The sequence below is a fragment of the Ursus maritimus genome, unplaced genomic scaffold, assembly GCF_017311325.1.
Source record: "Ursus maritimus isolate PB19 unplaced genomic scaffold, ASM1731132v1 scaffold_23, whole genome shotgun sequence".
Lineage (NCBI taxonomy): Eukaryota > Metazoa > Chordata > Mammalia > Carnivora > Ursidae > Ursus > Ursus maritimus.
Genome location: NW_024424786.1, coordinates 42,798,068 through 42,823,037, shown reverse-complemented (window position 1 = coordinate 42,823,037; position 24,970 = coordinate 42,798,068). Strand labels below are relative to the sequence as shown.

The 24,970-nt window shown below is 53.1% G+C and overlaps 2 protein-coding genes across 3 annotated transcripts in view; both read left to right on the top strand.

Annotated features, from left to right (window-relative positions):
- CPT1A (carnitine palmitoyltransferase 1A) overlaps positions 1-18,233 on the top strand; it is a 50,889-nt gene extending 32,656 nt beyond the window's left edge. For both annotated transcript variants that reach the window (XM_040639574.1, XM_040639573.1), the window contains exons 11-19: positions 486-674; positions 1,203-1,308; positions 4,491-4,607; positions 5,902-6,066; positions 12,501-12,635; positions 13,511-13,663; positions 14,521-14,634; positions 14,886-14,978; positions 15,938-18,233. In XM_040639574.1, coding sequence (XP_040495508.1) covers positions 486-674; positions 1,203-1,308; positions 4,491-4,607; positions 5,902-6,066; positions 12,501-12,635; positions 13,511-13,663; positions 14,521-14,634; positions 14,886-14,978; positions 15,938-16,024 — 1,159 coding nt within the window. In that variant the 3' untranslated portion in view covers positions 16,025-18,233. The remainder of the gene's footprint in view (positions 1-485; positions 675-1,202; positions 1,309-4,490; positions 4,608-5,901; positions 6,067-12,500; positions 12,636-13,510; positions 13,664-14,520; positions 14,635-14,885; positions 14,979-15,937) is intronic.
- A 1,985-nt stretch (positions 18,234-20,218) lies between these two features.
- The window catches only part of TESMIN (testis expressed metallothionein like protein), a 39,853-nt gene continuing 35,101 nt past the window's right edge, over positions 20,219-24,970 (top strand). The window contains exons 1-2 of the mRNA XM_008709190.2: positions 20,219-20,695; positions 23,576-23,734. Coding sequence (XP_008707412.2) covers positions 20,219-20,695; positions 23,576-23,734 — 636 coding nt within the window. The remainder of the gene's footprint in view (positions 20,696-23,575; positions 23,735-24,970) is intronic.

The window sequence follows — 24,970 nt, the reverse complement described above, 5'->3', positions numbered from 1 at the left end:
GTAGCATGGACTTGGGCAGGACAGCTTGGGTTTGAAGCTCTCCCTGCCACAAAGTAGCCGTGACCACGTCTGTGTGCCTCAGTTTCCCCCTCTGAAAGACGGGAATGGCAGTGTTGATCAGTGAGCTAGTACGTGGACAGGGCTGGAGCAGGGCTGGAGCAGAGGTGGGTAGAATATCTTCAGGGTGGACCCTGGCGGGGGTGCAGAGAGCCCTGCCTCGAGGTTGCTGCCCCCGGGTCGCGGAGCTCGAAGGGTGCATTCTCGTTGCCCACCCGGTGTTTAGTGAACAGAGGTATATGCCGCGCCTGTGCTCTGCTCTGGAGTGCCTGCCCACGACGGTGCGGCCCCGCTGCTGACAGAGAGGGTCATACCTACGTAGTTGCCCTAAATTCCAGCGAAACTGTGAAAAACGTTGTCATTTTGAACGTCACGTGTAAGATGTCCCCACATTCCTATAGGTTTGACTCTGTGTAACCCTGTTTCAGGGTACCCTGGGCCAAGTGTCGCCAAGCCTATTTTGGACATGGGAAGAACAAACAGTCCCTCGATGCCGTGGAAAAGGCAGCGTTCTTCGTGACGCTCGACGAAACAGAGCAAGGGTACAGGAAGGAAGACCCAGAGGCCTCCATGGACAGCTACGCCAAGTCTCTCCTGCACGGCAGGTGTTTCGACAGGTAACGTGGCTGACAGCCAGCCTCGGTGTCTCTGCTCTGAAGGAGTAAGGCTGTCATAAAAACACAGCTTTGGTTCTCGTTTCTGTGCACGCACGCGCGCAGCTCAAGCAGCAGACTTGAGATTTCCCCTCCGTGCCCGGCCACCTCTGATCGGAGGCGCTGGTGACAGGCGTGGCCGCTGGCGCCTGGAACCAGGCGGGAGAAGGTGGTGGATGGGGCTGAGCTGGGTATCGGCTCCCTGAGCTTGTGACTGTCTGGAGCCTCCTTTCCCTTGTCTGTGGGGCCGTCCTGCCTGCCCCGCAGGTGGGGGTGAGGCTCGGCCCGGGCGGGGGGTATGGGGGCGCGAGGCCTCCCGGCTCCCTGCGCTTGCCTTGTGGGTCCCTCACGATAGAATAACATATTCCGTTCTGCTGATCTCGGCACGTAAAGGCTTGTCGTTGTGTCTGAGAACAGAGAAGTGACGGATCCGAGGCCTGTGGGTGCTCTTTTTAAACAGTTAAGTCTCATGACTGTTTCTTCTCCACGTAGGTGGTTCGATAAGTCTTTAACGTTCATTGTCTTCAAAAACGGGAAGATAGGCATGAATGCCGAGCACTCCTGGGCCGACGCGCCCATTGTCGCGCACCTGTGGGAGGTGAGTGTTCGAAGCTTTGACGTGTGTGGGGATTGCTGTTGCAAATCCAGACCCCAGACGACGTTTCGTTGTGTGATACCCGTTTGATTAGAGAAGGCTTCGTAACATGCGTTGGCACTTCGTGTGACATTAATTAGCTGAACAAAAGGCCTTGTGTCTTCCCTTCCTACAACTCAGTTTCCTTAGACAGAAACGTGTTTAATGTCCTCTCCGGGTGGAACCAGTGTAACGGAATGGCGGTCGGCTCTCGTGCGTGGACTTCAGGGCAGAGCTAAAGCAAAACCATCGCTTCTTTGCTGTGTTTTCGAGATTTTTCCCTTGTGCCAAGTGGTAGGCTGACTAGAAGCAAGCATATTAACATCCTGGTTTTATAAAAACGCAACCACATCATTTAATTCTTAAATTTATCAAATTATTTAAAAACCGCCAAACCGCAGTCATCCTGTCTCTCTACCCAGCTTGTTAAAATGCAGTGTTGCATTGGCCCTGCCACTTCTTTAAATTTTAAAGAATTCATTTCTCAAAGAATCATTGGACCATCTTCGAGTTTGGCACGAAGAATTGAAGGAAGGTTTTGCTTTCTTAACTCATCCGCCACGGTTCTTGTTTGAAGCAATTTCTAAACTCCAGGGTTGTCAACAGTGGACCTGACCCAGACATTCCGTATTATCTTGGTGTGATGAAACTCAGGGTAACTTTACGTTAAAGCAACAAGGCCCTTTGAGATTCACCCTGAATGCCCAGCTGTAGTTTGCAGTCTCTGCTGCTCTCGTGAATGGAGTGGAATAATGTGACCCTACATTCACTGCTCCTGTGGGAGCCACATCTCCAGGACTGCAGGCTGCGGACCTCACTGTCCTGCACAGGGCGTGGAGCTCCGTGGGGGACGTGAAATGATGAAATCGTAGTGAACTTGCGAAGACATCTTAATGCACGACCTTGTTCTTTTTTTTTTTTTTTCAATTTCTTTGAAGGTTTTGAATCCGACGTTTATTTTTAACATATTCTATCTGTCCATTTTTTCCCTGGGATCACGCAAATCCTAGAGCATGTCCTGCTGTCTGTTGCAGGGCCTTGGCACACGCCCCTTCCTCTGCCCAGTACACTCTTTCCCTGGCCTCCGGCCCCGTCAGACCTCAACTTGACCACACTCTCTCCAGGCCCCTCCCCTGCGTTCTCCCAGTCCTGGGTTAGGAGCCCCTGATACCCCTCCGAGACTTGTCTGGACCATCTTAGCCCAGGTTGGGGTCTTGGCACAAACTAACCTGCCATTCCTTCAGCTAAGTGAGGTCTTCTCTGTGGGGGAAAAGCATAAACAGGGAAAACAAAGTGTTACTCGTAGTCTTTAAGATAGCGGTATGGTCCCAAGACACGAACACACGATACAAGCAGTCAGTACTCAGCAAGGTCTTCACCGCTGCCCGTCTGCTGACGCCGACAAAGGCTGAGTGATCCTTTCAGCCGAAAACCCAGTGAAGAGCCAGCCACCTTCGGCCCCTGGACAGAACAGCAAGACAGCTGGGGTCTGTCTGCCGGCGGAGTCGTCCAGGCCTCCTGCACCCATTCCGAGGACGTCCTGGGTCCTAAGTGCATGACAGCTGTTCTTCCTGAAGGAGACAGAACCGGAGCTGCGGGCACTGCCGCCGCAGGCTCACTTCCCAGGTGGAGAATCTGCGTGTTGACAAGGCGGTGCTTCTATTTTAAGGGCTCTGGAAGAGATAAGGGTGAAGCGATTGCGTTGTTAGCCCAAGGCGATCACTTGTGTTCCTGCCGGCTGACGGAGTGGCCTGTGGCTCCAGGGACGCCATGGGGGCTCCAGAGCTCCCTGCCGGGATGGGAACTGACCCGCTGTCTTGTCACGGAGGCCGGGGCCAAATTAAAAGGGGAGCTGGTCTGCCCGTGGCAAGCCAGTCGAGAACAAATCTGGTCGGAGCTGGATCCTGTCTGCTTCCGTGTGTTGGACTCTGGGGGCCTTGACGCGGAGCCGCTCAGATGCAAATAGGCTGGTTCCTTCGCTTGCTCAGATCTGCATGGACGCTGACCACGTGTGCACACGTGGCCACCTCCACGCGCCCCCATGCAGGAGCCCCCATGCAGCCGGACTTGGGGTGTGGCTTTGGTCTTTTTTTTTGGCCTCCCCCACTAGGATATAAGCTCCCTGAATGCATGCAGGGATTTCTTTTTTTTTTTTTTAATTCGTTATTACTTATGGAGGTACAATTGACATATCGTAAAGTTTACCTTCTTAAAGTACACAATTCGCTGGGATTTCGGTGTTTACAAGGTGGTCGTACAACCATCACCAGCATTTAATTTTAGGACGTTTTCATTCCCCCCCAAAAGGAACTCCCGCCCCCCACCGCCTGGGGCAACCACAAGTCTGCTTTCTGTCTCTGCGACGGTCTGTGTTGGCCACTGCGGGTGGTTTCCACATTCCGACGACTCAGACAATGCCCCTAGGACACACTCGTGCCCAAGTCTTACGTGAACGTGTTTTCCTTTCTCGGGAGTATGCACCCCGGAGCGGACTGGGTAGGTCAGACGGCCGTGTTTAACGTCCTGTGGAAAGGCAGAAATTCTGGTCTGTTCTGTTCACCGTTCTCTCACCGGTGCTAGCGGGTTGCCGGCCCGCAGTAGCCGCTCAGTAAACAGAGCTGAATGCGTTGGTGTGGGTGTCCTCGCCGGGGGCAAGAGAATGTCACAGCTGCGCCCGGGTTCTGGCGCTCGGGGAGTGTGAACTGGGGCACACGGCTTCCCCCTAGAGGCTCAGCCTCCTCATTTACACAGTGGGAATAATGGGGCCTTCCGGGCTCGTTGTAAAACTCGGGGGGCAGGGGGACAGTCCCCAGCGGGCACCTGGGACCCAGAAACAGGCTCCGCATGTGCTAGAGTCCTGGCCGAGCTGCTCACCAGCCCGCAAGCCGGGGGGCTCCCCACGTCCCATTCCCTTCCCTCCGAAGTGGAAATACGAACTTGGAGGTTGGGGGGCGGTGCAGAGGGGGTCCGGTGTGAACAAGCGTGCCAGCAGCACAGCTGGGGAGTTGCTCCCGCTAAGGCTTCATTGCGTCTCCGCGAAGAGCAAGGATCTGTCTCCCCTGGAGGTCGTTTCAGAGATGCTCTAGGTAACACTGTTGACCGTCATCTTCTCTGACCTGACGCGTGTGTCTTTTCATTTGCGACAGTACGTCCTGGCCACTGACTGCTTCCAGCTGGGCTACGCGGAGGACGGGCACTGCAAGGGCGACCCCAACCCGAACATTCCGTACCCCACCCGGCTGCAGTGGGACATCCCGGAGGAAGTGAGTCCCAATGACCTGGGTGGGGGATGCGGGTAAACCGTCACAGCCCGATTGCCCCGCGGACTTCCCGGGCGTGCACCAGCTCGGCTGGATGGAGCTCTCGAACACTGACCTGTGTCCACTCGGGGGTTTTTACTGGGGCCGTGGAGCCACTCGCTACAGCTGGCAAACAGCGAGATTTCTAGCTCAGATTTGGCTGGACGTCACAGTGAAAAAGTGAAAAAAGTCACTTCCTTCAGAGTAGAAATAGTCTGAGGTCACTAACTCATCATTTCTGTCTCTCAAAGATTTGCATACACGGGCCGCTCAATAAAAGGAAGCCTTTGAGGAAGGAAGTTTAGGGTTGGGAATACCACATTCCTGCGCAACTGATCCAAGCAGGTATTCCTGGGCCCCGAGAAGTAGTTCTCGAAGTAGAAAATGCCACGCGTGGGGCCACTGTCTTTGCCAGGCCTTCCGTCCTGTGTCCCCGAGGGCCGGTGTGCGCTCCTCAGAGAGGTGTCGCCGCTGCCAGGGCGCGTGGACTTAGCGTCCTTGTACCTGACCAGGTCGGTCAGCATGTATTTTAAGTTTTTCTTTCTAAATTTAACTTTTTTGAGCAGTTTTAGTTTCCCAGCACAATTGAGCAGAAGGTCCAGAGAGGTCTCTCCTACCCGCCTCCCCCCTCCCAGCACACGCATGCGCCCGTCACGAACGTGGGGTTCGGTGTTAGCGTTCTTGGCCTTTGGACGGATGTACGACGGCCTGTACCCACATACAGCCTCAGGCAGAGCGGTCGCACGGCCCAATCTGTGCGCTCCCTGCTCCTGTCCCCACGCCCGGGGTGCCCAGGGATCTCGTCACGGTCTTCACAGTTTGCTTTGTCCAGAATGTCCTCTTCTCTGAATCCTGTCACACGTGGCCTCTCCAGACGGGCTACTTTCACTGGGCACGTGCACTTAGGGTTCCTCCACGTTCTTCCGTGGCTTGGGAGCTCATCTCCGTGGTGTGGTCAAACCACGGCCCGTTTGTTTTTTAAAATTGGTTCCTGGGTTGCCACCATGGATTTCACAAAACTAAATTGTGGACTGTGCGGAGTGCCCTGTGGGGCTGCGCTCAGACCAGGAGGCCGCAGGCTCCCACTGGCGTTCCTCTCCCGGATCGCGGCTCCTGGATCACGCTTCCGGAAAGAACCGGGAAGAACATGGGGTGTGTGTGTGTTCAGGCAACAGCCCAGTGGGCCGCACGAACATCTCGCCTCTCCGAGGTATGTCAGCGGCCAGTAAGGAGCATCTCTTTCTCCATTCTTCTCCAGTGTCAGCAGGTGATAGAGACTTCCCTGAACAGCGCCACCATTCTGGCAAGCGACGTGGATTTCCATTCTTTCCCGTTCCACACCTTCGGTAAAGGGTTGATCAAGAAGTGCCGGACGAGCCCGGATGCCTTCGTCCAGCTTGCTCTCCAGCTGGCGCATTACAAGGTACAAGCCTGGGGTTCTGTCCCGAGGACTTGGGGTCCTGAGCACGTGCCCGGAGCCGTTTACCCTGGGGGTGGGGAAGGCCGGACACCTGTCCCAGGGGGAGCCACTGGCGCAGGCCTTCTGCCGCAGACGGGATGGGACGCGTGGGGAGCAGAACCCCTCTCGGCGGGGGCGGGTCAAGTCAGGAAAAGAAACAGATGGACGACAGCAAAAGAGGTCACGTTAAAATCAGAGAAACGGGACTAGGTAGGCCAAAATCGTACGTACTTCAGCTGACTCTGCGGTACTTGACAACAAAGATGGTCAAATGGTGAACCTTTCTTTTCCCAAGTAACATACTCACTGAAGTGCAGGCCCGCAGAGCCATTGGACAGAAGCACAGCCATCATAGGAGCTCGTGGTCCGAAGGAGCGAGGGACTGAAAGATACAGTAACTAGATCGGGGAATCGGAGCTTAGAATTAATGAGCTTGAGATTTAAATGGCGCGTAAATATGCAGCGTTTGGGAGATAAAAGGCGGTGCCATCTCAGATACAGAGAAGATTCTCCTGAGAGAACACCAGGTTCCACGGTAATACATTTGCAAATCTCGAGACGATTTTCTGCAGCAACAGAAGTTAGCAAAGCTGACCCGAGACAAGGTAAGAAGCCAGGAGGTCAGTCTCCACGATGAAGGTCAGAAGCTGGAAAGCCAGCTGCTGACGTGAAGCTGCTTAGAAGCGGCTTAGGGTTCCAGAGGCTTCGGAAAGTGAGGGGCTGTCTGGTTGATGCCCAGAACCAGCTTCCCTCTGGGCAAGACGGGGAGCTGCATAGAGCTGCCCAGGTCGTGCGGGGTGCCTGCGGGAGCTCGTTAATTCCCAGAGCAGCCGGGGAGGGCCTTTCTCTTCTCTGCCTGATGCACAAGGAGGTGAGCCCCCTCGCCTGAGACCCACCGCGCCCAGGGCTGTGGCTGAGCTTGGATTCAGGCAGGCTGCTTCTGGAACTGGTGTCTTAATTGGAGAGACGGCGAGAAAGAGCCGTAGACCCAGTTTTGCTCACGAATGTACATGCAGAAAACCTAAATAAAATACCAGCAAATAGAATCCAGCAGTGTAATCACCAGCAACAGCGTGTGGTGCCAACGGCAAGGGGACGGTTTGGGATTCGTAAATCCAGTCACAGGTTAAGTTATGTTATCAGATCAGAGAAGAGAAAGGACAGTCATCTCGAGAGATACTAAAAAGACATTAAAATCTTGGGGTGCGTTCCTGATAAAACCGCTAAGTAACAGGAGCTGTTTCCTTAACATGATAGATAGCATCGTGTATCAGCTGCCAGTGTACGGCTTTAAAGGTGAAAATGTGGTAACCCCAGTAGTTCTTGGGGCCTTTCTGTAAGTGCAGTGGGTGCAGCTGATGGGATCACTGGACGGGGGGACATCCGTACGTCTTCTCGGGAGATGGAGTCAGCAGAAAAGCTTTTATGATGAAGGACAGTGCTCAGGAAGGAGCCCGGTGCAGTATCATCCTTGTCCAGTCCTTGGCCAAGTAGAAAGTACGGTAGCAAGGGGAGTGGGAACCGGAGCCAGGAGCCTGGGATCCAGGCCCACATTTATCAAGCAGGTGGGGCTTTGCGGGAGGAAGGCCCAGACAGTCTCTAAAAGGGAGACAAGGCTGTGGTTTGGGGTGAAAAGTCTTGACCCCACAGAGGCGAATGTGCCCAGTTCACACGTCCCGTGTGGACACAGTCCACGGGTCTGGGGATGTTTTTGGGAAGGGAGCTCGAGCGACTGGTCCTCATGTTCATTTGGAAGAGATGACGTTTGAGAATAACCGGTGACGTTCTGAAAAACAAAAGTCACGAGGAGCACACTTGTTCTTCCGATTTCTACGTTTTGGGCTTTGGAGGGGATGAGTCCATGAGTGATGCGGGTTGGGTCCTTTTGGGAAGCAAATAAGCAGCCCTGTAGGAAAACAGAGTCAGAGCAGGTGCCGGTGGTCCGCGAGAGCAGAAAACTACACATTGTCAGGGAATGTCGTGGAAAACTTAATCTTGTTAGGAATCTGGTAAATGCAACGTAAGGAAGACTGAATTTTTGCCTCTGCGATTTGCAAAGGTCTTCTTCCAATTCGTGTTTGCCCAGGGGAGCTTAGAGAGGGAAGTGCGTGCGCGGCGTCTGGGCTCACACCATTTCCTGGGCAAGTTCTTCCTTGAGAACCGTATCCTTTAAGGACAGAAAGCTCATCACAAAGATGAGGTGAAACTACCCCTTGGTAAAAATTTGAATCAGTCGAAGAGGTGATCAGTGTGAAACGTGCTAAATTGTGGTACAACCGATGATTGTGTGGCCGCTAAACGTGTCTATGGCGTGTTCTGTGAAAACGCTCGGCCATCAGACACCAGGTGAACGTTTGGCTTCTTTACTACGGTGATCTGCGGATTCTGGCCCACGGGCCACACCCCACCCGTCACCTGTTTTCACATGGTCCTCGAGCTAAGAATGGTGTTGTGTTGTTAGTAATTGACAACAAAACAAAACAAAAGGAAGAACGATATTCCGTGATGTCGGACTATCACATGTCATTTCGGCGCTCACAGAGGACGTTGTGTTCGCATTCGGTCGGGCTCAGTCTGGAGGGACTGTCCCTGGGTGTTTTGAGTGGACTGAGCAGGTGCCATAGAGACCACGTATCAGGCCCACAAAACTGTGATATTGGCTGCCTGCCTGTTACGTTCTAGAACACGGGTCCTAGCTCTTGCTTTTTGCTGTGCAAACTCTAGAAGGGACGGATGGAGAATACAGCAAGGGGTGTGAAGGGTGATCTTTGTTTTCTTAGATGGTTCTGTGTTCACATTGTGTGGGCAAGCGTGCATTACAATTGCTTTTTAAGAAACCAAGTTACTTTTTCAGCATTAGAGATCACTTGTTTTCTGTACTTATAGCTGTTCTTTTCCCTCTGGCTGGAAATAATCAGGATTTTATTCTCCACTCCGCTACCCCCCCCATGTCAGTTCTTCACGGAGCATTCAACCTATTAAGGAGGGTCCGTGTATTAAGATGGCCTGTTAAAAAGGCGAGGCTGATCTTCCCATGCAGAAGTCCTTCCGTGCAGGCTCGGTTGAGCACCTGCTGTGTTAGGGACACGGCTCTTTGCGGAGCTGTGAGTCCGACCCTTCTCTGCTCAGCCCAGAGCTGCAGGACCTCCCCTTGGCTCTGCATAAGTCCAGATGTCCTGCATGTCCTGGGGGTCCGTTCCAGGCTTCTGACTCTTCTCTGTGCCCTCGACCCTGTAGGCAGTTTGGGAAAGCCTTGGGGATCCCATCTCAGAATAACATTTATAAAGCATTAGAGGAAATACGCAGGGTTACAAAGGTAATCAGTTAATACAAATGCACGTCAAAATATTGAATGTAAATTTGTGGCGCAGCGAGTGTAATTATGCACTAAATTTGGGGTGGCAGAGCTAGTAACTGCTGTAATTTTGAAGTCGTGATGAGCGTAGATGGTATTTTGGGACATCTGCAACAACCATAATTTGTTGTGCAAATAGCTGTGATTTTCTCTTCAAAGTCACTACACTGTTCATAATTACTGTGGTTCGTTGACTGTGCTTCTCAATGCTGTAGTTCAGTTTGAGGTTAGTAGACATTAAAATGTATCTATTTTTCCCTTCCAAGTTAACACGTTCTGAAGGTTAGTCACCATCGCTCTGATCCCCGTCTGCCCTTCCAACCTTCTCTCATAACACGTTTGGTCTCATTCACTCAGCTTTTGCCACACTGGCCTTTTTGCTGTCCTCCAATATGTCAGGCTCATTCCTATCTCAGGGCCTTTGCACTTGCTCTCCACCGGTGGTTGCTGATTCCCAGATTGAGGTGTGGTTGCTTCGGTCTTTGCTCAAGTACCCCCATCTCCTATTTAAAATAGCCCCCACCCACTTGCTCTTTGTCACCCTGCCTTGTTTCTGTTTGGTGCACCTGTCGCTGTGTAGTAGCCTGTGTCCCCGTTTCTCCTGTTAGAACATTTGCCCCTTGAGGGCAGGGACATGATCTGTCCCCAGTGCCAGGCACATGCCAGCCACAGAGGAATAGGCATCCGTAAATAAGTCATGACCGATTGAATGAAGACACTTAGCGGGGGTCGCAATTTTGGTTTATAGCTGTTTGCTTCCACTTTTGGGTCACGTTTATTTTTCACTTAGAAACTAGAGGTGAGGGGCGCCTGGGTGGCACAGCGGTTAAGCGTCTGCCTTCGGCTCAGGGCGTGATCCTCGCGTTCTGGGATCGAGCCCCACATCAGGCTCCTCCGCTATGAGCCTGCTTCTTCCTCTCCCACTCCCCCTGCCTGTGTTCCCTCTCTCGCTGGCTGTCTCTATCTCTGTCGAATAAATAAATAAAATCTTTAAAAAAAAAAAAAAAAAAAAGAAACTAGAGGTGAAAAATTCCCCCGCGTGCCAGCGGCCTGAACCCTGAGCCCGGGGGCAGCAGTCCCAGCGTGTGACAGGTTTGTGTGCTCACACTGGGCGTGTCCGTATTTTCATCGATCATGTCTTTCGATCCAGCTCGTTAGAAACTAGAGGTGTTCTTCCGACGGCGGCTGGCTGCGGCAGGTGAAGTGGGGCTGCAGGTGTAACCCGGCTTGGCTCTCGGAGGGTCTGAGCACGCTAACCCCAGTGCCTTTGCCAAGAAGTTTTTAGACGATCGTTTACAAGTTGTGGTATCCTGCATGGCCGTGCTGACCACTGACACAATTAAAGTTTGGTCTTGGAGAGTGGACTTAGCATAAATCAGTGCATTATATGTCCCAAGCTAACGTTAATTGATGACTAAAATGCCAGATTTCTACTTTTTTCTTATAGCTCCTTCTCTTCCCGCCCTCCTCCCTCCCTCCTGCTTTGTCATGCGCCCCACGGTAGCTGGTAGGAAGTTCTCTGAAAGACATGTTTGACCAACAACCTGGACCCCCTGCTTACCTGTTCTATTCTTATTCTTACTCTGCATAAATAGAATGAGGAGTTAGAGCCCCTCTTGGACCCCACCCAAGGGCAAAGTAATGACTGGTGTATGGAGAAGTGTGGTGAGTTGGTGGCTCCTTGTGCCGGGCGTCGGGGGCAGCGGGGAAGGCTCCCGTGGGCGTCCCGCAGGTGGATGGCAGTCAGCGGTGGCGCGTCACAGACCTCCTGGCCTGTGTTCCTCACCCCGTGGCCTGCTCGCCTCGTCACTTCACAGGCAGGACTGGGGGAGGGACAGAGCTCCGAAGGCCACTCACAGGCACGGCCCGCTTGCCGGGGACGTCAGCCTTGACTCTGGCACTGGGTTTTGCTTCGCGGTATTGGCTGGTGGCAGGGTGTCCTCGGTCTCCTTGGGGTCAGCAGGGCCCCGACGCCGAGAGGCATTGTCTGGTCAGGAATAATTGGGGTCCACAAACTGCCGTGGGCCACTTTCCCGTCCATACTGGGAACCTGGGCGCCTTGGAGCTGGCCCAGCGGCTGGGGAGTTTGCAGGTGATTTCCTCCCACAGCGCATGTGCTCCTCGGGCCCTGCCCTCCTGCACCACCTGCTGCTGCTCCCTGGAGCCCCTGCTGAGCTGTTCTCCTGTCCCCCATAGGGTCCCAGCGTCAGGCGCTGCCTCTAATGTCCTTCTGTCCCCTTCTAGTCCCTGGACCCCACAGGGCCTCTGCCTGTCTTGCCTTCCCTTTTCCCTCCACTAGGCATGGACTGCTCGGCCCTGCACCCAAAAGGCTGGCATGGCTGAAGGCAAATCCCAAGGGGCTGGCTCCTCACTTCAAATTACTGAGCGCAGACTCTGGCAGGCCCCCGGGCAGTCCCCCTCTATGCCCCTCTCTGCCTCTTCCCCACGCCTTCTCTCTGACTCCCGGCCCCTCCCTGTTTCCCCACCCTCAGCAGGCCAAGCCTTCTTCTTGGTTCACGGAGAAAACGAGAGCGTTCCAAAGAGACCTCCTGACAGCCCACAGCCGCCCCCTCGGCTTTATTTCCCCTCCTGTCCAGTGGGGCAGCTGGCCGCCTACCCTCCTGCTGGGGGACATTGCTCCTGACCTGTCCCTTCCCTCCTGGGTCATCCTCATTGTCATCCAAACACGATGGAATATTTCCTGCCAACACCTTGTGTCTCTAACAATTTCCAGCTTTGCATGCCCATCTCCTTGTCATGTATTCCTTCCGTAAGCGTGTCTGCACTCGGGTAGGTGTGTGAAGCTCGGGAAATCGTGCCATGGCATCAGCTGCATCTGGAAATAGAACCTGGGCTACCCAGACACTGACCCCCCATCCCCAGGCCTTTCCAAAGCTAATGACGTCTCCATCTGCCTGCTGCACAAGCCCGTGTGAAGACTGACGATGACTAAAAACTAAAGCTGACCATAACCCATCCCTTCTTGTGCATTAGAGCCCATCAGCCGGCCCTGCCTTGTATTAAAATACTTTTCCTCTCCTAGGACATGGGCAAATTTTGCCTCACGTACGAGGCCTCCATGACCCGACTCTTCCGAGAGGGGAGGACGGAGACCGTGCGTTCCTGTAGCACTGAGTCCTGCAACTTTGTGCTCGCCATGGTGGACCCCACCCAGACGGTAAGTGGCGCGAGGCTGAGGGGATCCCGTGCACACCTTGTCCTGGGGCGCCGTATCCGGCTTCTCTCCCTGCCTCCTTTCAAAGGAGCTAACTGTGGTCGGGACGCCCCCAGAGAGATGTCAGTTCTGTGACATCTGCAAACCAGCTTGGGCTCCCAGGAGTCTCAACTACGGTCTCACACAGCACGGGTGGCACGGGAGCTGGAGCAGGGCCGGTCCCAGGAGTCAGTGTGTGGGCAAGGAGCCTAGAGCCGTGCCACGGAACCTTCTACTCGGGGTTGATGGAGCCCACCTCCCACCCCCAAGCTCCTCGCACAGGCTTGGGGCTCAGGTTTTCCCTACCCCGTCTTTGAGGATCCTGGCAGTAGCCTGGGAAGTATTATGTTAGTTTGTTTTCATAGCTAAGGAACAGAGACAACTCTGAATTCTGTCAGCTGCCGGGCCACACAGCTAGGACGTGGCTTAGGCCAGATCCGTGCCCAGCCCGCGTGGCCCAGAGCACAGTGTTGGCTGGGGAGACATGGGCAGGGTGCTCTGCTCTGCTCTGGGGAAACTTTGTTCCCAAGGACACAGGCTTCTGGTTCTTTGGAGGAAATCAGTAGGTATGAGTGAGGGGTTGCTGGGCGGGCTGCACCCAGCCCCGAAAGCGCTTCTCCCGCCGTGTACCAGCCCCGCCCCCGAGCCGCCCCGTCGGCAGCATGAATCTGGGGAGGGGGCAGCTGGTGGGGCTTCCGCTCGGGCACGTCTCTTCTGGAGACCCCCAGTCGCCTGCTTTGCTGGTGCCGTCGGGCCACTGGAGAGAAGGGCGCCTCGCGGCATCTCGGAGCCTACGTGGTCCGTCCCGCACAACGTGACTCCCACCCTTCACTGCTCAGTTCGAGCAGAGGCTCAGGCTGTTCAAGGTGGCGTCCGAGAAGCATCAGCATTTGTACCGCCTCGCGATGACTGGCTCCGGGATCGACCGCCACCTCTTCTGCCTTTACGTGGTGTCCAAATACCTGGCCGTGGATTCCCCTTTCCTGAAGGAAGTAAGTCCCGTCTGCCGGCGGCAGCTCCCCCGGGTTTGTGGCTAAGCCGATAGCAAGTCGGGGCAGCCTCGCGGGTGAGAAGTGGCCTCACAGGACGGGTCTTCGGGCTCAGCTGTCGTCACAGTGTCAAATCCGAGCTGTGCGTTTAGCGCTGTGTCCCTCGGCCCCCCGGGAACGCTGTGTGTCACACGTGCCCTCCTGACCTCCTCAGGCTTGGATCGTAAGATATACTCAAGTGGTTAGGAAGTGATGAGCTCTTGAGTATTATCGGTCTCGTTTTTAATACAGTTTATTTACTTCTAAGGTGTAGAATTTAACTCTTAATAATGCCGTGTTGACTAAGCAGCTTGAAAAATTCCTGAAAATAGGGGTGCCTGGGTGGCGTAGTCGTTAAGCGTCTGCCTTTGGCTCAGGGCGTGATCCCGGTGTTCTGGGATCGAGCCCCACATCAGGCTCCTCTGCTATGAGCCTGCTTCTTCGTCTCCCACTCCCCCTGCTTGTGTTCCCTCCCTCACTGGCTGTCTCTCTCTGTCAAATAAATAAATAAAATCTTGAAAAGAAAAGAAAAGAAAAAAGAAAAATTCCTGAAAATCAGCCTCAGCACAGCACGGCCCCCTTTCCAAATCTTCGTTTGTGTACCCGCCCCCTTTCCTGCTGTGTTGGCCCCTCCAGCCCAGCTGACCTCCTCTGCCCCGTCCCCCTCTGTGCACACAATGGCCCGAGCCAGCGAGGCCTTCAGGGACGCCGCCCGGACGCCCAGCGAGCCTTTCCCTGGCTGCTGCCCGGGCCGCGCAGGGACACAAGAGGGCAGCACTGGGGAAGGTGTCACTACAGAATCTCCTTGTTCTGCTCCACAGGTGTTATCCGAGCCGTGGAGACTGTCCACCAGCCAGACCCCTCAGCAGCAGGTGGAGCTGTTCGACTTGGAGAGGAACCCGGAGTACGTGTGCAGCGGAGGGGGCTTCGGGCCGGTGAGTGGCTGCGCGTAGATGTCCTCCGGGCTGCGCGTCGGGGGACTGGACGTGCCCGTCCGCCTCCGCTTCAGGTCGTCCTGGACTCTGCGCGCCCCTTGTTACCTCGTTGGGTTCCCCCCACCCCCCAAGGAATTCTGCAGATGATTAATTCAGGTGTTCACACGGTCTTGTATCTGGAATGTGAGGGAGTCCTGTTTCCTCATCATCTCGTCGCCCGACGCTAAACTTAGTCTCACCTGCTTCTGTAGGTCGCTGACGATGGTTATGGTGTGTCGTATATCCTCGTGGGAGAGAACCTCATCAGTTTCCATATATCTTCCAAGTTCTCCAGCCCGGAGACCGTAAGTCAAAATGAAGTCCCCTTTCCTAAAGACCGAGTATTTTTACTGTTTTCTTTTTAATCTGACAGACATGCACTTCCTTAATTTGACAGAAAATAGCAGTTCAACTATGTGTTTTTTTACTAGGTTTGGGCTTTTTCAGATAAATGAATTTTTAAATTATTTCACCTAATTTTATTTTATTATTTTTTTTTCAAGATTTTATTTACTTATTTGAGAGAGAACGCATGCACGTGCATGAGTGGGGGGCAGGGGAGGGACAGAGGGAGAGGGAGAAGCAGACTCCCCACCGAGCAGGGAGCCTGACACGGGACTCGATCCCAGGACCCTGAGATCATGACCTGAGCCAAAGGCAGACGCTTCATGGACTGAGCCGCCCAGGCGCCCCTCTTTAACCTAATTTTAAAGAAATGATCCTATTTGGTTGCAAGTATGTCTTTGCCCATAGCGACGGTTTTGAATCTTAACGTGGGAGTGCTCGTGTAACTCTCACAGTCTGATATCAGAGGGAGGACTGAGGTCAGCGCACACATGCTAAAAGGACACATACAAGATGACTCGGGGTCTACGGGGTTCTGTGGGAGTGGAACACCTGACCGCCTTCCAAGCGTGGCCCCCGAATCCGTGTTTCTGTTCTGCCTTTCCACATCGTGTATTGCCTGCAAGCACGGCCGAGGTCACCGGTAGCGGAGGACTGGGGCTCACTCACTCACTGTGCTTCATGTAACCCGTTGGCGTTCGGGGAGCCTTACATCAAGACCACACCCGCACGAGCTTAGAAGCGGTTCTCTCTCGGAACCCCCAGCGCGTCTCCAGAACGGGCAGCTTAGTGATGAAGCCCTTCAGGCAAAGCTCAGGGAACAGACCTGTTCTTTGCATCAGGTTCTGAGTGTAAGGGCGTGAAGCGTGCGATTCCCCCGTTGTAATGTGCGTTTTTCTTTCCTGATTTCCCACGAAAGGACTCGCACCGCTTTGGGAAGCACCTGACACAGGCAATGACCGACATCATCCGTTTGTTCGGCTTCAGCGCCAATTCCAAAAAATAATCCACGAGAGCCGCCGCCGCGGAGGAGAACGAGCTCTTCTGATAAAACCAAATGAAAAGTAGCTGCCAGTCCCGATTGTAGTTCAGGATGCAAGATTGCTCTACTAAACTCAGACGTTTTCCTTCTGTCAAGGGTTCGGTCTTTTTCTTTTTATAGGACAGCAGGTCCCCACCGCGCGCAGTACAGCTCCACTACTTCCTGGCAGGTCCTGACTTTGGGAACGTTTTGATAAAGTGCCCCCTCCCCCCGAAGGTTTTTGCATCCGCCTGTGTGGCTGCGGGGCGAGCATGGTTGAGCTGACGCAGGGACTAGTGGGGTTGTGACGTCACGCGTTGGAAATGCACGTGGCACGTTTCCTCGGGGGTGACCGAATACCTGGTCCTTACGGGCATTTACTTTTACCAGAGCTTGTTTTTGTTCAGAGAGGAAAGCGTTCGAGTTTTGGAGACGTTAACCATTCGTAGCTGATGCGTGTATTACGCACTAACGGAAACACTGTGCTTCTGGAAACCGTTTTTGTCACCGTGGGTAACTCTGTCATCGTCCGATTTTGGTAGTATTTGCCTGTCCTTGTCGGAAGCGAGTAGTACGCCACGTGTTAGTTTTACTGACCATGCAAGTCCTCAAAACCCAGTGCCTTAAAGTGGAGGGCCCCAAGCGAAAGGGAGACCGTGGGGAAGATTTCCTGTGTCAGGTCTTCAGGTGGGATTGTGAGTGTCTTACTCCCTTCTCACTTTACCGAACGAGTATCCCCAAATAAGTGTTTCCTATTGTTTCCCTGCCCCTAGAAAGACCAGTTCCCTCCTGAGGGCAGCTGGGCTGGATCCCCCTTCATCAGACTGCTTTCTTTGCATCATTAAGCAACAAAAGAACGTGTGTGTGTGTGTGTGTGTGTGTGTGTGTGTGTGTGAGAGAGAGAGAGAGAGAGAGTGTGAGTGTGAAAAATGGGGAGCAAGGGATGTCGTGGTCAAGTGCGATGTGTCGGGAGCAGTCACTGAAGAAGAAAGCGTAAGTCATGCCTCAGGGTCACGCTTACCCAGGCAGACAGCAAGGAGGGCGTGACATTTACCACTGACAAAGGAACGAAGCTTGAGAAACCGGAAGAATAACCTCAAAATGGTCAGGAGAGTGCAGCGCCAATAGGCCCCGGGAGTGCTTTCCAATCCCACCTGGCGAGAGAGAACCATTCTCCTTTCCAGAGGAGAGGGAGGGAATGGAAACCGTAGGCCACGTCATCTCGGTGACGGATGAAAATGTCGCAGGCGACAGGTGCTAGGTTTAACACAGCCTGCCCTTCAGGCGGGCGTGCCTTTATTTGAAGCGTCTGACAGACCAAAAAGCAATTATGCACTGAATCGTCTTCAGTATTTAATGTAAAAATAAGCGATCATGAAATGAGAAAGACCCACTGCCTCCGGGCTGTAGCGACCAGCTTAGCTGTCCACTTTAGAGCCGTGTATTTCTTTTTCTGACCACTTTGTTCTGGCGGGGCTTGCCTCTGTAAGAGTTGTGCACTCCAGGGATACGATGACCAGGCGGACTGTCGGAGGGGGTGGGCGCTTTGCTGCAGCGCACATGCACATTTCATTTATGTATATGTGATCATGTGAAAATCCCACCTAAACGGGCCAAAGATTTTTTTCTCTAAAAGCAAGAAGAAATGAAAACAGACAAAAAAAAGCTAAAATGAAAACGAGCAATTACAGTAATAACCCCCACCCCCCATTCATCTGTGGTTCATAGTCTAGGAGGTGTGGGGGGAAATCGCCCACTCTGCCCCGGGCAGGTGCGGCTTCCAGTCACAGCTGGTGTCAGTCACGATCAGAGCCGCCCCAATCCCGCACTATTGACCACTGACCTTAGTGTTCACGTGTGAATTCCAATGTCGACGTGTAGCACTCAGACACATTTGGGCTTGTCTCTCAGGTTTAAATATCTCAAATGTAATTAATTGTTAACCAGTGCAGTTATCAATGCAATTTTATATTTCCTAAAAGAAGGAAGAGTGGGTTTTTATTGTACATGTTGAAAGGAGGAGGGAAGAGTATTATGTATTTAATTTAATTTGGAATAAGCCATAGTCTTAAAGGAGCTGTGGTTTGAATTTGTTACCTTGAACTGTCCGCTGCATGTAAATACAGGATGCTGTCTTGGATGTAAATCTGGGAACTGTAGTACGAATGTTATCATTAATAAAACATTAATCCCAGTCTTTGTCCCTGGCTCTTTTGTTATATGAATAAGGAGGTTATAAATCAGGGATGAAGCCCAGGCGCTGGAGACAAAGGAGAGAGAGACCACAGGAGGCTTGCATAGATGGCCTGGCTTGGGCAGAGTGGACATCACAAGATTCCCTGACCTGGCTGAGAAGGGCAGCTGCTGACTTGGGCTGTGGGTTTCCACTCTACGTGTATGCATTCTCTCCGTGCTCCCGTGCCCAGAACAGGGTCTGACACATAGTAGGTACTCAACAAGTACATGTTAAGTGAATGCATGAATTATTTTCTCAATAGTCTTTATTGAGCACCCACTGTGTGCTAAGCTCTGCTCCGTACAGTGGGGACTGCGCCAGGTTCTGGCTGTGGTAGAGATCAAATCCAGTGGGAGGAGGACAGAACCAAGCACCCATTCGAAGGATCTTCAGTGTCCCGAGGAAGATGTGTGGGCAGAGGTAGCTGGCTGAGAAAGGCGGCGATGTGCGGGGAGGCCTGAGTCACAAGGCGCTGGCTTCGGCTGATCCAGCAGGGCTGGAAGAACATCTCAGAGTATGGCAGAGGCCCTGGGCCTTTGAGGCTGGCCAGCTGATGACTCAGCCGGGTGGCTGTGCCGGTCGGATGCATGGGAGCTGCTCTAGAAGCATGTGAACGGTACGGTCTTGCGGGCTGATGTGCTTGCTCAAGCTACTCAGGCTCATGAGATTTTCTTTTATGAGGGCTCTTCAGTGTGTATCAGCTGCCTTCTCCATCCCTACAGTTTGGGAGCCCAAAGTGCATTCTCAGCCCTGCCCTGAACTCAACTGACTTCAACCGTGATGTGATCGCATTTCAGCCATAGACTCAGAGTAAGGCCATCTATGCAGGCATCTGTTTGTGAGGCCCTGGAAAGGGCTGAAAGGATACACAGCTGACTTCAGTGTCCCTTTTGGCAGACAGCATGAGTGGGGACTGGGGAACCTCGGAGGAACCAACGTGCACTTCCTGTCCTCCCTGCTGGCCCCGCCCCGGAGTCCTGCTGTGGTGCCCCTGGGCGCCTGGGCCAGGGAAGGAGCCGCCCACCCCGGTGTCCGGGTGATTCCAGTAAGATCCATGTGGGAAGTTCCTTCAGGGAACTTCAGCTCTCTGTAATGTATAAATATTTCAGTATAGAGTTTATTATCCAATGAAAGAAAAAAAATCTATCCTAATTTTGATCTGAAGAAGTCAGACTGGTCTAGGGGCCTTAGTTTCCCCCACGTGAGCCTGGAGCTGAGGAGCCTGGGAGCGTCCTCCCTGGCCCTACTCCCCGCAGCAGTCCGCCCCCGCCCGGGCCACCTGGCTCTCCGCGAGCCCCGCCCCGCCCCTCCCCCAGTCAGGCCCCGCCCACCGCCGCCCCGCCCGCGTGAGCCCCGCCCCTAACCGCCAACGGCCGCGGGCACGTGAGGGGCCGGCTCACCGCGCCCAGCCCCGCATCCTCACTCGGCGCCCCGGCAGCCGCGGCGGCCCCAGGTGTGTCCCCCGGAGGAGGCCTGACCCCGTGCCCCTCCGGCCGCCGTCGGGTCTGCCCGCGGTCCCCCGGCCCGGCCTAGGGGTCTGCAGGTGGGGAGGGGGACAGTGGGTCCCCCGGTCGGCCCCTCGGGGGCGGCGGGACCCCCTCCCCGGTCAGGCCCTTGGGCGCGGAGGGAGCCCCCACCCCGGTCAAGCCCTGGGGCGCGGAGGGAGCCCCCACCCCGGTCAGGCCCTCGGGCGCGGAGGGACCCCCTCCCGGGTCAGGCCCTCGGGCGCGGAGGGACCCCCTCCCGGGTCAGGCCCTCGGGCGCGGAGGGAGCCCCCACCCGGGTCAGGCCCTCGGGCGCGGAGGGACCCCCTGGGGAGCCCGGGCTGGACGGGGCGGTGTCCGCCTCACCTGGCCGCGTCCTTGCAGGTGCTCGGCTCCCGGCCGGAATCTGCGTGGCGAGGGGTGCGTGGCGATGCCCGGCCCGAGGTCCCCTCAGTGGACATGGAAGAGGCCCCTCTGCTTGGCGGGATGTCCAGTCCGGAGGAGGAAATCGTGACAGACCTTTTCAGCGCAGAGAGTCCGTTTGCTTCTGAAAACCTTACCCTGAAACCCCCGGTGGTGGTGAAGCACGAGGAGGATGAGTTCCACGTGTTTAAAGACGCGTATCTGAGCTCCGCGGACCCCAAGGAGCCCCTCTTGCACGCGTTCAACCCCCCGCTTCACGTGGACTGTGAGAGTCAAGTCAAAGTGGAGCTCGTGGTGGACGACAACGACGAGGAGGAGATGCTCCCGGAGTACCCGAGTCTCCCCGAGCTCAGCCCCCTGGAGGACGCCACGCTGCCTGTGGCCCCGCAGCCGCAGGCCTACAACGTGCACTTCCTGTCCTCCCTGCTGGCGCCGCACCGGAGTCCTGCTGTCGTGCCCCTGGGCGCCTGGGCCAGGGAAGGAGCCGCCCACCCCGGTGTCCGGATGATTCCAGTAAGATCCATGTGGGAAACTGGCTCGGGACTCTGTCGCCTCGTCCCAAATAGAGAAGTGAGACCACTGGCTCGGGCCAAGGTTTCCCTCCCAAGCCTTTTCCCTGCATCGGTAGCAGCCCGGGTTGGATTCACTCGTTCCAACTGAGCACCTCCCTTTGGAAGCCTTGCGCCTACCCAGCCAGGCCATTCTCCCTGCAGGATTAGGTCCTGCGGGGCAGGTTCAAAGTGGCCTAAGGCTGCAGAGAGCATACAGCAGGAGAGGGAAACAGCTAGGCAGTGTGCGGCCCTCGGCCCTGTGGCTATCACTCACTGGCTTTAGGAAAGAAGCCCCATTTATGTTAGAGGCACTATGTCTGGGGAAAAAATGCAATGTGAGAGCTTTTCTCTGCTAATGAGGGATTGTTCCTTAAGCATATGTAATATAAATCACAGTCTACATAAATTCCTGCTAATTCTCCACTAAGTACCCTCTTTTGCTATCACCACTGGTGATTTTCTGCCTTGTTTTTGCTGAAACTAAACAAATCAGTTTTTTAAAGGAAACGAAGAATCCCAAGGAAATGGGTACTGGCCCCCTAAGAGGATCTAGTTTGAAAAACTAGATTACTCAGCCATTAAATCACTGTTGTAAGTTACAAGTCAAGCCTCCGTGGAGCACTTTGGAGTTGGTGTTGGGATGACTGTCGCCTGACTTCATGTATCATGAGCCATAGCTTCAGCAGCTTGGGTTTCTGCCTTTCTGGTTTTCCTTCAGTGAAATCCCTGCTCCTTAGTGTAAAGAAAAGATAGGGAGGAGAGGCTGGGCCTCCACCACCCTCTTGGCTTACACAGAGGACCCTAGAGCTCACCCAGTCCTACCAGCCTTCACCCACGGTAGAGGTCTTCCTTGAATCTTCCTCAGATGGTTTGAAATGTCAGCCACTCCATTTTGCTTCCAGGCCAAACTTGGGTTCCTGGCACCTTTGGCCTGTTGGGCCTCTAGTACGGCTGCCTTCCTGTACAAAGTGGATTCAGTGAGAATTCACCAGAACAGGAACAGAACTAGCTCATGTGAAAATCATAAGATTTATGCCTTTTCATATAATCCAATTTTAACAAAATGTGGGTTTGACAAAATAAAGGAGAGGCTATTTGGATGGTATTTCTTTGCTTTAAAATTTTTTTTTCCCAATTGCCTAGTTAACTAGTAAAATGAAAAAGATACAGCATGAACATATTTATCGTTTAAATAGAATGGGATTATTTTTTAGTAAATATTGAGGATGAATTGCTAATTTCCTTTTTCTAGAAATTCATTCCCACACTGAACTTTGTTTATATCTCTTCTGTAAAAATGGGACTTTACTGAAGTAGTTCAGCTCATAGTTGCCTGCGGCTAAGGAGCTGATGTATTTACTGGATAAGTACTTGGTAATTACCGGGTGGTAAATTTTTTTTAAAAGATTTTATTTATTTATGTGACAGAGATAGAGACAGCCAGCGAGAGAGGTAACACAAGCAGGGGGAGCAGGAGAGGAAAAAGCAGGCTCCCAGCGGAGGAGCCTGATGTGGGGCTCGATCCCAGGACCCCAGGATCACGCCCTGAGCCGAAGGCAGACGCTTAACGACTGAGCCACCCAGGCGCCCCTACAGGGTGGTAAATTAAATCTAAACTCTGATGGCTCCTGCCTGGTGAGTTCCTCAAAGCAGAAAGCAGAAGAAAATTTGAAATTTTCTCTTGCTGTAAAATGTGAATTATCAAAATAAAGCCATAACTTGAAATACAGCAAAACCTTCCTGTTTTTAAAGATTTATACCTTCATGCTAGTCTGCTGTGCTCAGGAACCTGCCAGTAATTATTATCTGTGGGAGTCGCTAATTTCACCCTTCCACATCTCCAAGTTTGCATCCACAACCACACTTAGAAAGGTCGTTATCTGTGCTGTGATTTTTATATGAGGACTTCAGAATGTTACCCTAGAATCACCCTCTTCTTGGAAGGACTCTAGGACCTGCCTCCTAGCCTTTGGGGAGGCTCCCCTGTACTCTGTCTGCAGTAGGCGCTCTGGGCAGATGGAGGCTCAGGAGAGCACGGCCGATGCAATCCTAACCCTCCTCACATTCTTAGCAAATGTTAGAATCCTCACGATTTTGGAACACTCAAATCTGATGGTAATTTTTTTAACGATTGAGTCTTTTTAGTTTTTAAATTCCATTGGTTTTCAGTAGTATCACTGGCACTTTGCCCTCTCTGGGGATTTTGCTGTGTGTCACTGAGTTGGTGGTTGTAGCAGAAATGGCTTAGAAACAAAGTTGGCAGCTCCTCTTGCCCTCAGGCTTTATTAGTTATCATCCTGCCACTCATTACACAATTATGAGTTTTGCTGTAAATACATGATCAATATTACATCTGCTACGTCAGCAAGGATTGGAGGCTTCTTGAGTAAAAACCAAATCAACTGGAACATTTCATACAACTTAATGGGCACGCTCTAAGAACGGTGAGAAAGGGTCAGCATTTGAGGCCATTTTAAGGAAGGTCCCCCAAGGCTGCCAGCTCCTGTAGAATGGGGGGCTGTTGAGCAGCTCGGGGGCACCGGCAGCTGGGGCCTCTTCTCTGTTCCTTACGCCGTGTGTTTGAAACAACATGAGCACCACATCGAAATCACACCGCCAGCTTTGTGGGCAGACGGTCCTCAGGGTCCTTCCTCCCCAGCAAGGCCGATCAGACGACTTATCACCCCTCCTTGTTGCCCCCCATAGGGAGAATGATAGTGAGGGAGAGAAGAAGTAAAGGTAGGGTGCTCTTTACCTTAAAAACATAGAATTTTCCATAGTATGCAACTGTGAACCCCAGTGTCCGCAGTGTGGTTTCTAAAATAACAATTGCTTTTTTTAGGTGGAAATAAAGGAAGCAGGTGGTACAATTATAAGTAACAATCCAGAGGAAGCAACTTTTCAGAACTCTCTTGGTCCAGAATCCTGTTGCAAGTTCCCCTCATCACAAGAAGCAGAGGACGCCTCTGGCTGCTCTCACAAGAAAGACTCTAACCCAATGGTAATGATGCCAAAGAAAATGTGTTTAAATGCCATTATCTTAAATGTTTGATTCTGATCATTGGTAATTTAATAGGAATCATTGATTTCAGTCACTGTTTTTCATTCTGTTTACTGGTTAAGTCCACATTTTTGTTTGCCTCATCTATCAAAAGAGGGATGTAATTAGAGCCTTTCTAATGCTCCGTTCACTTCTGAGATTCCCATTTCCTGGGTCTTAGCAAACCAAACAAAGATCAGGACATCACTGTCCTTGCTAAGGAGGGTAACCACAAGGCCCCTCCGGGGGTGGGCCCAGGGTTGGGGCAGCCTGCAGAGCTGTGTGGTTTGGCAGGTGGGCGGGTAGAGGGAGCTGCGGTTCTGTGGCCGTTTCCCTTCCTGCCTGCCTCCAAATTCCTAATGATACCAAGTGACACTCGCATGACATAGTCCATAACATGTGTGGTTCATTTAATCCTCCCGTCAGCGCTGTAGCCTAGACATACTTTTATCTACACTTCATGGATAAGAAAAGAGTGATGTTACATGGTCCGTTTGTGAGTGGCGCATCTGGGACCCCAGGTCAGAGTGTGATGAGGACTGGGAAGGAGGGGAGCTAGAGAATCAGGCTCCGACTGTTCCTTTAGCAAAGAGTCTGAAGAACCAGAGACTGCCTTTTCCTTGGTAGCTCTTTATTCCAAGAAAGGTGGCCTAAGCTCTAAGGCACATACTTTAACTAGGAAATAGCTTGAGAATGAGCTCATCATGAACTTTGGCTTAGCTATGGAATATAGCAGTACCTGTCTGTCTGTCTGTGGTTCTGCTCGGGTGCACGTGGGTTCTGAGAGCAGAGCTTGTCCAGGATGTGTGGACCAGGTGATCGGGATGAGAACTCTTCCAGTTACACCAGACTACCAAGCAGCATGCACGCGCTCCTGATGGGGGGTGGGGAGGGCACAGCAGAGCCCAGGAGGACCCGCTATTTCTCCCAGTTTTGTGCACCTCTGTGTGTGTGTGTGGCTATAACTTTCTCCTCTGAATACAAATAAAATTCCAACCAAACATGACTACTGGCCTCTTATCCAGTGTCAGGGTGATATAAAGGTTTGACCCAGCGATCAGCACTTTGTTAACATAGGCTCTGTAGGTGTTATTCTGCTAACATCGATCCTTTGTGCTTATTTGGGGTTTCCTGTCTGGGAAACCCAAAGACAACCTAAAGTCGGAAACCACAGCTTCTCTGGGTATCTGTGGTTTT